Genomic DNA, 14,801 nt, shown 5'->3' on the forward strand with positions numbered 1-14,801 from the left:
CACAATTGAATTAAAGTGTCTGCTTCTTGGATAAAGCTGACTTTAGACCCTGTAATGAACATGTAAAACTTTCCAGGAAATTCTTTCTCTTCTAGCATCAACAAGGAGATTCTCTTTATACATAGATAACAGTCTTTATTTTTGCATTCATGCCATATCAAAATTGGAGACTTTTTTTAGCTCCGCTTTCCTTCCTGCGTCTTGGTAGGTGGTTAGAGGCCTTTAAATATGTGTGTGTGATCAGTCACTCGTCATCAGAGCACAGCGAAACTGCTCGTCCTTATGGACATTTGAAATAAAGCCAGTCCTAGCAAGGAGATCACTTGCAACAATTGCCAACGAATTAGATGAGTTTTTAGAGTGGATATGAAGTCTCGTTAAACAAATATTTCATTTCTTTTAGCAGTTGATTGATTGATTCCAAACAAAAAAGCTGCACCATCTGGTCCTTGGAAAACAAAGAAGCATTACACATTCCTTTTTAAAAAAATTGCATAGAAAGATATTTATATAATTTACCAGTTATATATATATACACACATACCAATTTATATAAATTACCAGTTTTACTTTTTGTATGCATGAAATGATTTCATTTATTAATGTCTAATACACATAACTTTGTAATAGTCATACATTTCAAAGAAAATATGGAAATCACTTGAAAAACTTGTATCTACGATGCTTATTATTATGGCTGAGCTATTTATCATAACACAATTTGACAAGTAGTATGGGGAGGTCAAGAAAAAATTGAAACAAAACCCCCTGCTAAATCAATTAAACTTCTTCCAGTAAATATTGTGAAATTTTATATCTTGCTAAAACAGAGTATTAGTTATGTAGATATGTAACAGAGTAAATGCAGAGCTGTGTAGAGAAAAGTATTACATGTAGTGAGAAATTTCACAATTTTGAAACTCAACATTATTCTGAATTGTAATAAAACCTGAAAAATTCTAAAATTTACAGAGGGAAAACTCGTAAGCTTTTTGGTGTATCTCTTGAAACAAAAATAAAGGGAAGAGTATCTTGGATCAATAGAATGTCTCCATTTGTGATTTAAAACTTAAACCAGTGTATAAACAAAGTTCTGAACCAAAGTATATTCAAAAACAGTTTAAAGATACTCTTGAAAAAGTTTGGTTGTTCCTCCCTGTCTTCCAACTGGTTGGAAAGATGCCTTGTTTTCTGTGAATGTCAGTGACATTACTTTAATCTCAAAGGTATAGTTCTTGAAATATATATAAACTCAATTTATTGTCATTATGGATTTTTTGCTCCAGGATATGAAGATCCTTACTGTTGTATTTTATTTCATTCCAGCTATTTATGAACTCTCTTGTGAAGCATACAAACACTTGGGCAAAACTTCAAATTACTACTGGATAGATCCAGATGGCAGTGGGGCACTGGGACCTTTGAAAGTTTACTGCAACATGACAGGTAACTGCATTGTATTTGCTAATTCAATTTTTTTTAATGTAGTTGGGAGAAAGAGTCTGTTTGTAATTCGTATTTCTTGGCAAAAGAAAAATAATTGCTAAGAGCTTTTCATGAGATGGGTCATCAAATCTGTAGTCACCATTCAGTGCAGTCTGAGCAAGGCAGTAGTTAATCCATTTCGTAAGCTTTTTGAATCACAGCTATTAATTAGCCTTAACAAGCCTTTGTATCCTCAGTGGTGCGTCATTGAAAAAAAAAAGAGAGTAGCTCTATATGGCTATTTACCAAAACTCTTGTGTATCAACGTCTTTGTAGTTCAGTAATATCTGTGGTTTATGTGGTACTGTAGGAAGGATAGGGAGGGACTCTTTATCAGGGAGTGTAATGATAGGACATGGGGTAACGGCTTCAAACCGGAAGAGGGTAGTTTTAGATTGGATATTGGGAAGAAATTCTTTACTGTGAGGGTGGTGAGGCACTGGAACAGGTTGCCCGGAGAAGTTGTGGATGCCCCATGCCTGTAAGTGTTCAAGGCCAGGCTGGATGGGGCTTTGAGCAGCCTGGTCTAGTGGGAGGTGTGTCCCTGCCCATGGCAGGGGCATTGGAACTAGATGGTCTTTAAGGTCCCTTCCAACTTGAACCATTCTGTAATTCTGTGATTCTTAGAAATGTCAGACTTTTATTTCTGTCCAGGTATTTCTGACTTCCCCATACCATCGGCAGGGAACAGAAATTAATTACAAGAGAAAAAAAATATTTGAGTTTTCTTTTTTACCTATTTCGTCTTTTTAACTGGCACTAGAAGGACATATCTTGTTTAACTTCTGAGACCATATATATAATTGCATTAACTTATTTTGGGGGTGTTGCGTCGGTTTTTTTCCCTATTTTTAATACTAGTTTTGCATGGATAATTTCTCATCTGGGCATTCTTATGGAAGATATCCTGTCTTAGTCATCTGCGTTGCCATGCTGAGACAGAAAAATGTGATAATGAAAAAAGAAAATGGGACAATTTTCTGCACTGGGAGTATATTATTTCTTTGGTCTGTTAATGTATGACAATTGTCTCAGCACTTTTTCCTGATACAAAATTTTGGATAGCTGATACAACAGACGTGTCCGCTGACTTTCCCCAAATGTCTGCATAATAAGTTTGAATTTCAGTATGTTTGCACTGGAAATCTGGCATACGTCTTGAGTCCTCAGACATCACCATCAGCAACGTGAACATGAAGGTGCTATCACAGTTTGAAACAGTAACTCTACCTCTTTAGAGATCACCGTCGCTGAAGTTCATGTAGCTCTTCCTGGAGGGAGAAACTTGTACATGTCTGGACCTGTGGGATGGGTTTTATCCAGCTTGGATAGGAGAGACGGTGGGAGTCAGAGGGGAGAAGCTGACTTGAAGAGGGGCGAGTGGCACATGCAGCAGGCCCCAGGTCAAATGCTTATAGGTAGACAGGCTGTTGGAAAACAGGAGAACACCATTGTTTCGTGTTGCCATTAATGTCTGCATTTGTATAATAAACGGATACCTAAAAAGGAGTCTGATCTAAGCTCTGGGAGTACCATCAGTCCTTCTTGGACTGGAGAGACAGGCCAGCCAATCTGCTCCGAGACACACGTGTAAAGGCAATCTTTCAGATAAGTGGATCCTGACCCATTTAGGGCTTTTTAAATTATAGCTAGCATCTTGAACTGTATCAGTAACTAATCAGGCAGGCACTGCAGGGAACAATGCCAAGAATTGCTGATATATTATAGCGATTTCTCCTGTTCAGAAGAACTGCCGTGTTCAGCGCTAGCTATAGCTTTTGGTTACTCTTCAAGGGTAACGTTGTAAATTAAAAATATACTACTGTATATACTACAGTAGCGGTGTCAGGCACAAAAAAGTACACCAGTACTACAGTATTGCTCATTCACGTTAAATACAAATATATAGCAGAAGGTCCTAGTAGCTTGTCCAACACTGGGGAAAAAACAGATAAGAAAAGTAGAAGTAACCATTTCATTTTACTGGCATTTCTCACCTACAAAACAATTTCCAGAGTACTTAAATGTGACCTTTTCCTAACCACTGCAAGGAATTCATGAACACTAGGAGAGATGGTTTAGTGATTGTCCTGGTTCCGGTGGGGATAGGGTTAATTTTTCCTGGTATTCCATGCCATGTGAGCCACGCCCACCCTGAGCTGCCGGGGGAGGGGGCAGGAAGTTGCTGCTTAAAAGCGGGCTGGGGCGTCCCGGGTGCGGTCCGGCTGGCGAGCGGCGGGGAGCGGCGGTTCCGTAATCGCGTTTGTATATTCCCCTATCTGTGTTGTTGTTGTTTGCCTGTTCCCTTTACTGTCCTGTTAAACTGCCTTTGTCTCAACCCAAGAGTCTTGCCTTTTCTTACGATTCTTCCTGTATTAGGAAGGCGCGAGCGAGCGGCACGTGGTTCTTTGTTGCCGTCTGAGGCTAAACCACGACAGTCCTTTTTGGCGCCCAACGTGGGGCTCGAAGGGTTGAGATAACTGGTCATCATGTTGCTTGGTTTGTTCTCATGGCTGTGTTACATAAATTCCTATATGGCTTATGTACTCCCTGTGATGCTGTTTACCATGTCTGGAAGAGGGATGAGGATTATCATTCTGCTGTCCTGTGCGTTATCTGTTTATGATATGATAACATCACTGTTCAGACGGCTATTTTGGGGTGTTTATGTGGTTTTGCTGTCCTGTCCGTACATTGGACACCGTCTCTCAGAATTTGTTAATAATTTCCCCAGCCCTTTTGCCTCCCTTTTCTCCTTCGGGTCAGGTATGACAGCTTTTGAGAATTTTGAATATCCTTGGGATACTCAAACCAGCGTGTTCCTAGTGCTATGTCTCCTGAATACGTTCCAGGTCTTGTTTAGGGTTAAGCGACTATTTAAGACTACCACCCGGAGATCTGCTCCGAGGCTGGATAGTCAGGGGTGGCATGGCATGTGGGAGAGCATGGGCAGGTACCTAGAGAACTACTCACCTCCAATGGTCTGGGACTTCACCCCTGAACAATTACAGGACCCTGATAAAGTGGTAGAATATTTGAAGGGAAAATGCTGTGGCTATTCTAGAGAGGCACAACTCACCGCGCTGTGCTGGGCCCTGGCCAGTATCTACCAGGCACTGCTCAGAATTATGCAGCACCCTCAAGGGGAAGAGATGGAAACCAGACCGGCAGCCCCTGCTGCTGCTGCAGCCCCTGTGACGGACACTGCGGCTGCTGCAGCCCCTGTGACGGACACTGCGGCTACTGCAACCCCTGTGACGGACACTGCGGCTACTGCAACCCCTGCATCAGCCACTGTAGCTACTGCAATCCTTGTGACAGACACTGCGGCTACTGCAACCCCCATAGCAGCCACTGCCACTGAACCAGGGAACCAACCCGTGCCGGTATCAGTTGCCCCCATACAGAAGAAGAAGTACACAAAGAAATCAGTTCGCTTAGTAAGAGATGATGATGAACCAGGGCCATCACGAGAGCAGGAGGAAGAGGCAGAACCAGAGATAATTACTCGATCCCTATCCTTGAGTGAGCTGCGGGATATGCGAAAAGATTTCAGCCGACTTTCAGGCGAGCACATTGTCACCTGGCTGCTCCGGTGCTGGGATAATGGGGCCAGTAGCCTGGAATTAGAGGGTAGGGAGGCCAGGCAGCTGGGATCCCTGTCTAGGGAAGGCGGCATTGACAAGGCGATTGGGAAAAAGACCCAAGCCCTCAGCCTCTGGAAACGACTCCTGTTAGGCGTGAGGGAGAGGTACCCCTTCAGTGAGGATGTTGTATGTCAGCCAAGCAAGTGGACTACCATGGAAAGAGGTATCCAGTACCTGAGAGAATTAGCCGTGCGGGAGATGATTTATTATGACTTGGACAATGCAGACTTACCCACAGACCCTGATGAGGTGCGATGCACAAGGCCCATGTGGCGGAAGTTTGTACGGAGTGCACCATCGTCATATGCCAACTCCCTGGCAGTAATGGAATGGAAAGGTGAAGAGGGACCAACGGTGGATGAGGTAGCTGGCCGGCTCCGGCGATATGAAGAAAGTCTCTCTTCCCCCCTTGTCTCAGCTGTGGAGAAACTGTCGCGGAAGGTCCAGCAACTTGAAGAGAATATGTCCTACTCCCCACCTGCACGGGCCAGCATCTCAGCTATTAGAGGCAGGCATTTCCCCACTCAAGAGAGAGAGTACAGAGGGTACACACCACGAGGCACCCTGTGGTTCTACCTGCGGGACCACGGAGAGGACACGAGGAAGTGGGATGGACAACCTACTTCGATCCTGCGGACACGGGTACAGGAGTTGCAAGGAAGGACAACCATAAAAGGGGATCCCTCCAGGAAAAGTGCCGCCCCAGTTTCCAGTGGGCCGTTCCCCAGACAAAGCAGAAGGCCTGATCTTGCTTCTGATCCTCTTGAAGGAACTTCCAGGTCATTTATGCAAGAAGTGAGTAATGGATACTATGACCAGTATTAGGGGGCCCCTGCCTCCGGCCAGGTGGAGGAAAGGGACAACCGGGTTTATTGGACGGTGTGGATTCGATGGCCTGGCACATCAGACCCACAGGAGTATAAGGCTCTAGTGGACACGGGTGCGCAGTGTACTTTAATACCATCAAGCTATAGAGGGGCAGAACCCATTTGTATTTCTGGGGTGACAGGGGGATCCCAAGAGTTGACTGTACTGGAGGCAGAAGTGAGCCTAACTGTGAATGAGTGGCAAAAGCATCCCATTGTGACTGGCCCAGAGGCTCCATGCATCCTTGGTATAGATTACCTCAGGAGAGGGTATTTTAAGGACCCAAAAGGGTACCGCTGGGCCTTTGGCATAGCTGCTTTGGAGACAGAGGAAGTTAAACAGTTGTCTGCCTTGCCTGGTCTCTCGGAGGATTCTTCTGTTGTGGGGTTGTTGAGGGTCAAAGAACAACAGGTGCCGATTGCTACCACAACGGTGCATCGGCGGCAGTATCGCACTAACCGAGACTCTCTGATTCCCATCCATGAGCTGATTCGTCAACTAGAGATTCAAGGAGTGATCAGCAAGACTCGCTCACCCTTTAACAGTCCCATATGGCCGGTGCGAAAATCTAATGGAGAGTGGAGGCTAACTGTAGACTATCGTGGTCTGAATGAAGTCACGCCACCGCTGAGTGCTGCCGTGCCGGACATGCTAGAACTCCAGTACGAACTGGAGTCCAAGGCAGCCAAGTGGTATGCCACGATTGATATAGCGAATGCATTCTTCTCAATCCCTTTGGCAGCAGAGTGCAGGCCACAGTTTGCTTTCACTTGGAGGGGCGTCCAATACACCTGGAATCGACTGCCCCAGGGGTGGAAACACAGCCCCACCATTTGCCATGGACTGATCCAGACTGCACTGGAACAGGGTGAAGCTCCAGAACATCTGCAGTACATTGATGACATCATTGTATGGGGAAACACAGCAGAAGAAGTTTTTGAGAAAGGGAGTAAAATAGTCCAAATCCTTCTGAACGCTGGTTTTGCTATAAAGCGAAGTAAGGTCAAGGGACCTGCGCAGGAGATCCAGTTTTTAGGAATAAAATGGCAAGATGGACGCCGTCAGATCCCAATGGATGTGATCAACAAAATAGCAGCTATGTCTCCACCAACTAGTAAAAAGGAAACACAGGCTTTCTTAGGTATTGTGGGTTTTTGGAGAATGCATATCCCAGATTACAGTCAAATTGTAAGCCCTCTGTATCAAGTAACCCGGAAGAAGAATGACTTTAAATGGGGTCCTGAGCAACGACAAGCTTTTGAACAAATCAAACAGGAAATAGTCCATGCAGTGGCCCTGGGGCCAGTCCGGGCAGGACAAGATGTTAAAAATGTGCTCTATACTGCAGCCGGGGAGAACGGCCCTACCTGGAGCCTCTGGCAGAAAGCACCAGGGGAGACTCGAGGTCGACCCCTAGGGTTTTGGAGTCGTGGATACAGAGGATCCGAAGCCCGCTACACTCCAACAGAAAAAGAGATATTGGCAGCATATGAAGGGGTTCGAGCTGCTTCGGAAGTAGTTGGTACAGAAGCACAGCTCCTCTTAGCACCTCGACTGCCGGTGCTGGGTTGGATGTTCAAAGAAAGGGTCCCCACCACACATCATGCAACCGATGCTACATGGAGTAAGTGGATTGCACTGATCACGCAGCGAACTCGAATGGGAAACCCCAGTCGCCCAGGAATTCTGGAAGTGATCATGGACTGGCCAGAAGGCAAGGATTTCGGAATGTCACCAGAGGAGGAGGTGACGCGTGCAGAAGAGGCCCCACCATATAATAAACTGCCAGAAAATGAGAAGAAATACGCCCTGTTCACTGGTGGGTCCTGCCGTATTGTGGGAAAGCATCGAAAGTGGAAGGCTGCTGTGTGGAGTCCTACACGACGGGTTGCAGAAGCCAGTGAGGGACAGGGTGAATCGAGCCAGTTTGCAGAGGTGAAGGCTATTCAGCTGGCTTTGGACATTGCTGAGCGAGAAAAATGGCCAGTACTTTATCTCTACACTGACTCATGGATGGTGGCAAATGCTCTGTGGGGGTGGTTACAGCAGTGGAAGCAGGGCAACTGGCAGCGCAGAGGCAAACCCATCTGGGCTGCTGAACTATGGAAAGATATTGCTGCCCGGATAGAGAATCTGGTTGTGAAAGTACGCCATGTAGATGCCCATGTACCGAAGAATCGGGCCACGGAGGAACATCAGAACAACCAGCAGGTGGATCGGGCCGCTAGGATTGAAGTGGCTCAGGTGGATCTGGACTGGCAACATAAGGGTGAACTATTCATAGTTCGGTGGGCCCATGACTCCTCAGGCCATCAAGGGAGAGATGCGACATATAGATGGGCTCGTGACCGAGGGGTGGACTTGACCATGGACACTATTGCACAGGTCATCCATGAATGTGAGACATGCGCTGCGATCAAACAAGCCAAGCGTTTGAAGCCTCTTTGGTATGGAGGGCGATGGCTGAAATACAAATATGGGGAGGCCTGGCGGATTGATTATATCACACTGCCACAAACCCGTCAAGGCAAGCGCTATGTGCTCACAATGGTGGAAGCAACCACTGGATGGCTGGAAACATACCCTGTGCCCCATGCCACTGCCCGGAACACTATCCTGGGCCTTGAAAAGCAAGTCCTGTGGCGACATGGTACCCCAGAGAGAATTGAGTCGGACAACGGGACTCATTTCCGAAAGAGCCTCATAGACACCTGGGCCAAAGAGCATGGTATCGAGTGGGTGTATCACATCCCCTATCACGCACCAGCCTCTGGGAAGATAGAACGATACAATGGACTGTTAAAAACTACACTGAGAGCAATGGGTGGTGGGACTTTAAAACACTGGGATACACATTTAGCAAAAGCTACCTGGCTAGTTAACACCAGGGGATCTAACAATCGGGCTGGCCCTGCCCAATCAAAACTTCCACGTACTGTAGAAGGGGATAAAGTCCCTGTAGTGCATATGAAGAATATGCTAGGGAAGACAGTCTGGGTTAGTCCTGCCTCAGGCAAAGGCAAACCCATCCATGGGATTGCTTTTGCCCAAGGACCTGGGTGCACTTGGTGGGTGATGCGGAAGGATGGGGAAGTCCGATGTGTACCTCATGGGGATCTGATTTTGGGCGAGAATAGCCAATGAATCAGATTGTGTGCTGTTAATTGATAAGTAACACTGTCACTGTATGTCCTCATTGCTATAATTGCTATCAGTTGTACTACAAGTAAGGCACAGGGATGATGGGATAAGAACTGATCTCAGCAGCTGGCGCCCAGCAGTTTCCTCAAGATCTACATCTTCAGCCCACGGACTGCGTGCATGAGCCACACCAGGTGCACCAGTCACAAGCTCCGAAAAATACAGCATGCAACAGACCAGCACCACCCAGCATCTCACCTGCCCTGAGAGACTGTTCTAACAGATGGAGCCCAAAGCCGTGGATTAAAAGAACTCAACGGACACTTTGGAGGGATGGCCCATAAACTAAGGGCATTATATGTGTGTGTATATATATATATATATAAAAGGGGAAAGTGGTGGCAATTCATTGGAACCTGCTGGGCATGGCATAGATGGTATGGAATAAGGGGTGGATAATGTCCTGGTTCCGGTGGGGATAGGGTTAATTTTTCCTGGTATTCCATGCCGTGTGAGCCACGCCCACCCTGAGCTGCCGGGGGAGGGGGCAGGAAGTTGCTGCTTAAAAGCGGGCTGGGGCGTCCCGGGTGCGGTCCGGCTGGCGAGCGGCGGGGAGCGGCGGTTCCGTAATCGCGTTTGTATATTCCCCTATCTGTGTTGTTGTTGTTTGCCTGTTCCCTTTACTGTCCTGTTAAACTGCCTTTGTCTCAACCCAAGAGTCTTGCCTTTTCTTACGATTCTTCCTGTATTAGGAAGCGGCGAGCGAGCGGCACGTGGTTCTTTGTTGCCGTCTGAGGCTAAACCACGACAGTGATCATTCTTTCCTTTGGATATGATGCATGCCATGGGAAAATGCAGTTTTCTGTTTTAACTGAATCGCTGCTGCAAGAAAAAGGCATTTTGCACTAACATTGTGTAGCTATTTTAAAAATAAGAACCTAACAGAACTATTTCTTCATTAAAACGCAAATGACTGCAAGAAATATATGGAAATTGATGGCAAGTAATTTTAATCTCTGCTTCTAAAATGGGACGGCCACTCTGACAATTGTTCTCAGATAGCTTACTAAACCACTTCACCTACATACATACTGTGTAATACCTACACATTGCAGCTGTTACAGCTTTCATTTTCTTTTAATTATTGGTCATCTTAAGCACTGAAGACTGCGGAGAGTAAAGAGCTACATTTTCAGGAGCTAATATCCTAAATCTTTTTGGGAATCAATATAGAGTATTATCAGTAACATACATACTAGAGAAGGGACAGAATGAGGTTACTTGAGGGCTTTACTTTGCTTCATTGATAACACATTTCTGTAGAACTCTGTAGCCATGATGCATATCTTGCCTTTTAGCAAAAGGCACTAGAGCATATTAGAATTAGAGCAGAATTCTCAAATAATTTTTGTATAGAAATTGTGCAGGTTTATGGTTTTACTAGCACTATATTTGAAAAAGAACTTAAACTCTCTGAATTAATGCACTTATGGAAAAATTAACTTTTTTTTTTAATGAACATGAAACTAAGTAACCTACAGATCTAGCTATACTGAATAGTATGTGGAGTATATTAAATGAAAAAATCACTCTTTTCTATGGAAGTATAGTGATATTTTATTTTAATAGAGACGTCCTTAACTGTTATTTCCCTCTCTAGTTTGAGTCAAATCTAAATGTTCCTATTAACCCACTATGTTAAAGAAGCAACCTTAAATTACTACTCAAGGCATTAATAGACGTTCTAAGTATCCCTTGTTTCATTCAGGTGGAACTAGGAAGTGAGAACATCTTAGTGACTAAAGAGGTAGTGTAAAATGTAACTTTCTAGTTTGGTTCCTAGAGAAAACAAGTCCACAAGGTTAGGGTTATTAGCAAAGCTAGTATCCATCTTCCTAAAACAAGGTTGCTTAACAGTTATGTTCTTATCATAGTTCACACTTACCATAGTATAGTTTTAGGGGCAATATCCTGAAAAGCCACTGAAATTGTATATTTAGAAATTACGTCTTTAGCCCTTGAAGGTACTGTATCACAAATATTGAATCACCATCATTATTTCATCATTCATTATTCAGCATTTCACCTACAGTCAGAAAGTGTTAGGGTTCCCAAATGTGTTTCAAAAAAGTATTTAAAAAAAAACTGAAGAGAAAATTCTGGTGCGGTAGATATCTGTCTGGGCATATTTCTGGGCATAATCCATATCCATCTTTAGTGTGTCTTAATTTAGTAAACTGGCCAATGTCATGATGAGTCCTGCCCTTCACAGATGTTGCTGTGGTAACTAAAAATTGTTCTGGTTTCTAAGATGTCCTGGCAATTCAATAGTGCAGTCAAAGTCATAGAAATATATATGTGTGTGTGCTCCCCAGCAATTCATAGTTTCTACAAACTACTCTGTCTTGTCAAAAAATCACAGAGCTCACCTATTCTCTTGTCCTTGTCTTCTCCAAATAAACCTTGTACTCACAGTGCTGTGTTTTGATAGTGAAGAGAAACCAAGCACTTACATTTTATGTCCTCATAGTGGAATTAAAATATTTGAGATATCACATTTAAGTATCTATTCCTGCTGCAGTAACACAGCGTTTCAAAATCTAGGGCATGGCAATAGATGTTCAGCAATTTTCTAAATAGTTATCAATCGGAAGTATGTAAATTTTAGGAAGCTTTTTTTTTTTCTTTTACAAAACCAATATTGAAAATGTCTGGAGTTGGAAAGTTGGAACTTTTCAAATTAATGCACTTACAGAAAAATATTCCTTGAAGCTGTGATGTGGCATAACGTTTAACCATTAGACTGCTTTTCAATTTAGCCTGACTTGTGGTCTTTGGCCAACAGGGAACTCTTCCAAAGTTCTGGCATCTTAAGGCCGAGATCTTAGCCTCTTTCAGATGCGGGTCCACAATGCACAGTTAGACTCTGCGTTCAAGCAGGTTTTTCCAAAGATGGAGGATTCCTGTCTCAGTATCCAGCTTAAGAGCTTTACCGATTTCTGTTTAATTGTCATTAGAATAGTAGCTGTAATGGAAAGAACTGCTCTTTCAAGATATTTGTTGGAAGATGTAAACTTTGGGTATATTACGGCTTCACCCCATGATCTGCATGATATTTTGTATTTCTGAATCTCTAGGCTTGATTCAGTTTACTCTGGCAGATTTTGTTTCAGTTCCACTGAGAAAGACACAAGAAATAAGTTAATATTAGTCCCTAATTTTCCTGTTTCTTTCTTTTTTCCCCTCAGCCTGAGGGGAAAAGGTGCCAGATCAGTAAATTTACACTGATCTTATATTGTGCATTTGTCCTCCAAGAATTTTCAGAGTGGAGGGTGAGGAATAAGCAGAGGGACAATGCACAGGGACCGTAAGTGCTTATTTATTTATCCTAATGGGTGTATGGGACATCAGTGGGAGAGGGGGACCTGTACTTCTGTAGTTCCTTGAGGCTTTATGCAGAGGATAGGGAAATCGTAGTCTTTCTGCCGTTTCTTCTGCTTCATCATTTAGACCACTGATGCAAAGCAGAACTGAAATGTTTCATAATCTATTTTACCAGAAGATATGTCAGTTAATTCTTTCTATTGGTCCTGAAGTCATTATGCCTCTGTGATGTGGCTTTTATCTCATTTCAGGATCCAAATAGCTGCAAGCATAATGGCTCCATTTGAGTGGTACTTACCCTATCCCCTTTCTAGTACAGTTCTTTTGCCTAAAGCTGCACATCTTCAAACACTTTGAGGAATCATTATGCGTATTCATAGCCTGCCTCATTAAGGTCAAATGTACGGGGTGGCTTCTCTGCCCACTCTCCCCCTTTCCTCTCTTCTCTGTCTCTTGGCTTTTTTAACAGGAGTGGCACATGTAATAATTACTGCAATGACTTTGTGAATAGACATTAAACAACCATAACTGTCGTATCCTGTGATTTTTCTGTCTTCTTTCTGTAAATAGTGAGTCACTGGAGTGTTTTTTACTGTGACATATGTAGAAACATATGGCATGAATATAAATGGGCCATTCATCACTACATACTGATGAGAAGTACCCCAGCAGTGGTAAATGTTTAATTCTATTGCATATATCTGTATAATTAGTTTTTCAAATGAGACATTTTGCCTGAGAACTGATTTACTGAACTTCCAACGTACCAAAACTTTTATTCATACAGATATATATATATAGATGCATGTGAAACACAAAATTTTGAGCAATTCAATTCAATAAATAAAAGTAAAGACTTTTTTTTCTGTGTAGATTCTCCAGTTTGATAGAGGAAGAAATTAGTATTTTTTAGTTGTTAACTCAAATAGAATAAATTGGCAGACATTTAAAGGCAATAAACAAAATTTTGTCATTGGGCAATGGTAAGTTGGTGCATGACAATAAAAGTATAGAGACCTTAGCCAGTGTAATCTCATTGTAGAAAGCTTCCAATAGAAGCATTTAAAGTCTTTTACATAAATGCAGGTAGGAAAAATGGCTTCAGTGTTTCAAATGTTTCATGTGAAATGAAGTTTTGATTCTTAGCAGCACCTGTTACACACTTTTCCTTCAGTTGTAGAGCTTTGCTTTGGAGGCTTTTTAATGAATCTGTCAGACATTTTTTCAAATTAAAATGGCATTTGAGAGGTAAAGAGAGGAACATATAGTTAAGATGGATTGAGGCTGTTGTTGCAGAGTATCCAAGCTTGTTTCCTTGAAGATGAAACAAGACCAGAAACAAACACAGAAAAATAAGAGAATGGAGGGGGGGGTGGTGGGGAAGGGCAAAAGCATCAAGCCATTTAATACACTAGTTTTGGCCAGTTGACTTATCAAGGTAGACTCTCTGTATAAAGGGAGAAAAGATACTGAGGAAGAAGGAAAATATTAGTCATTGAAGCATCAGGGGATTGTGTCTGGAGCAGCATCTCTTGTGGCAGACTTTCTTCCTAAGGCAAGCTCATCCTCCTAGCGTTGGAGTAAAATGACAGACCCATGAGAGACCTGGAGACAGAACAGGCTATGTTTATGTCTTTGCCTGCCAAGGAGGCTGGAACATCCCGCATCTCAGTTTTAGTTCATTGATTATTTTTTTCATCTGTTCTCATTTACAAGGCATGCCCTTTGTATTCTATTGATACTTCATTTTGTTTTGCATTCAGCTTTTTAAATATTTTTAATTTATGTAAAATTTGGCTTTCTTGTGAGAATACTTGCTGTGGTACTTAACTGTATCTCAACAAATTTGGCTAGTGCCTTTCCTCCCCATGCTCTGGAGCACAGTACTGATTGTTGGTTAGAAGAAGGTCATGGTTGTTTTTCCAGCTGGATGTAAACTTCCCACTCAGCCTCAATCAGTTCACAGATTGTAATTGCCAGCCCTTATCTGGACTCATTTTGATTAGATGCAGCTTGCAGCCTGGAATCCTGAAATAAATCAGGATGGTTTTCTGTTTGTTTGTTTGTTTTTGCTTCAGGTTAGCACTGAAAAATGATGTTAGGCACTCCTGTGCTTGGCAGTTAGTTTGGTTTGACTGGTTAAAGCCACTATCTAGATGGCAAGGGATGAGTGTGTGTAGGCTGTTGCTGTGTTCTGTGACAGCACGTTGGGTTTGCCATATTGGCAGGCTTTTAAGAATGGAAGAGGAAAGGACTACAGGCTACTCAGCCCTAGTG

The 14,801-nt window shown here is 43.3% G+C and overlaps 1 protein-coding gene across 1 annotated transcript in view; it reads left to right on the forward strand.

Moving 5' to 3' along the window:
- Window positions 1–14,801, forward strand: part of CNTNAP2 (contactin associated protein 2) — a 1,161,641-nt gene that overhangs the window by 792,971 nt on the left and 353,869 nt on the right. Inside the window, exon 12 of the mRNA XM_074575643.1 lies at window positions 1,327–1,446. Coding sequence (XP_074431744.1) covers window positions 1,327–1,446 — 120 coding nt within the window. The remainder of the gene's footprint in view (window positions 1–1,326; window positions 1,447–14,801) is intronic.

The sequence above is a fragment of the Larus michahellis genome, chromosome 2 (genome assembly GCF_964199755.1).
Source record: "Larus michahellis chromosome 2, bLarMic1.1, whole genome shotgun sequence".
NCBI classification, from domain to species: Eukaryota; Metazoa; Chordata; class Aves; order Charadriiformes; family Laridae; genus Larus; species Larus michahellis.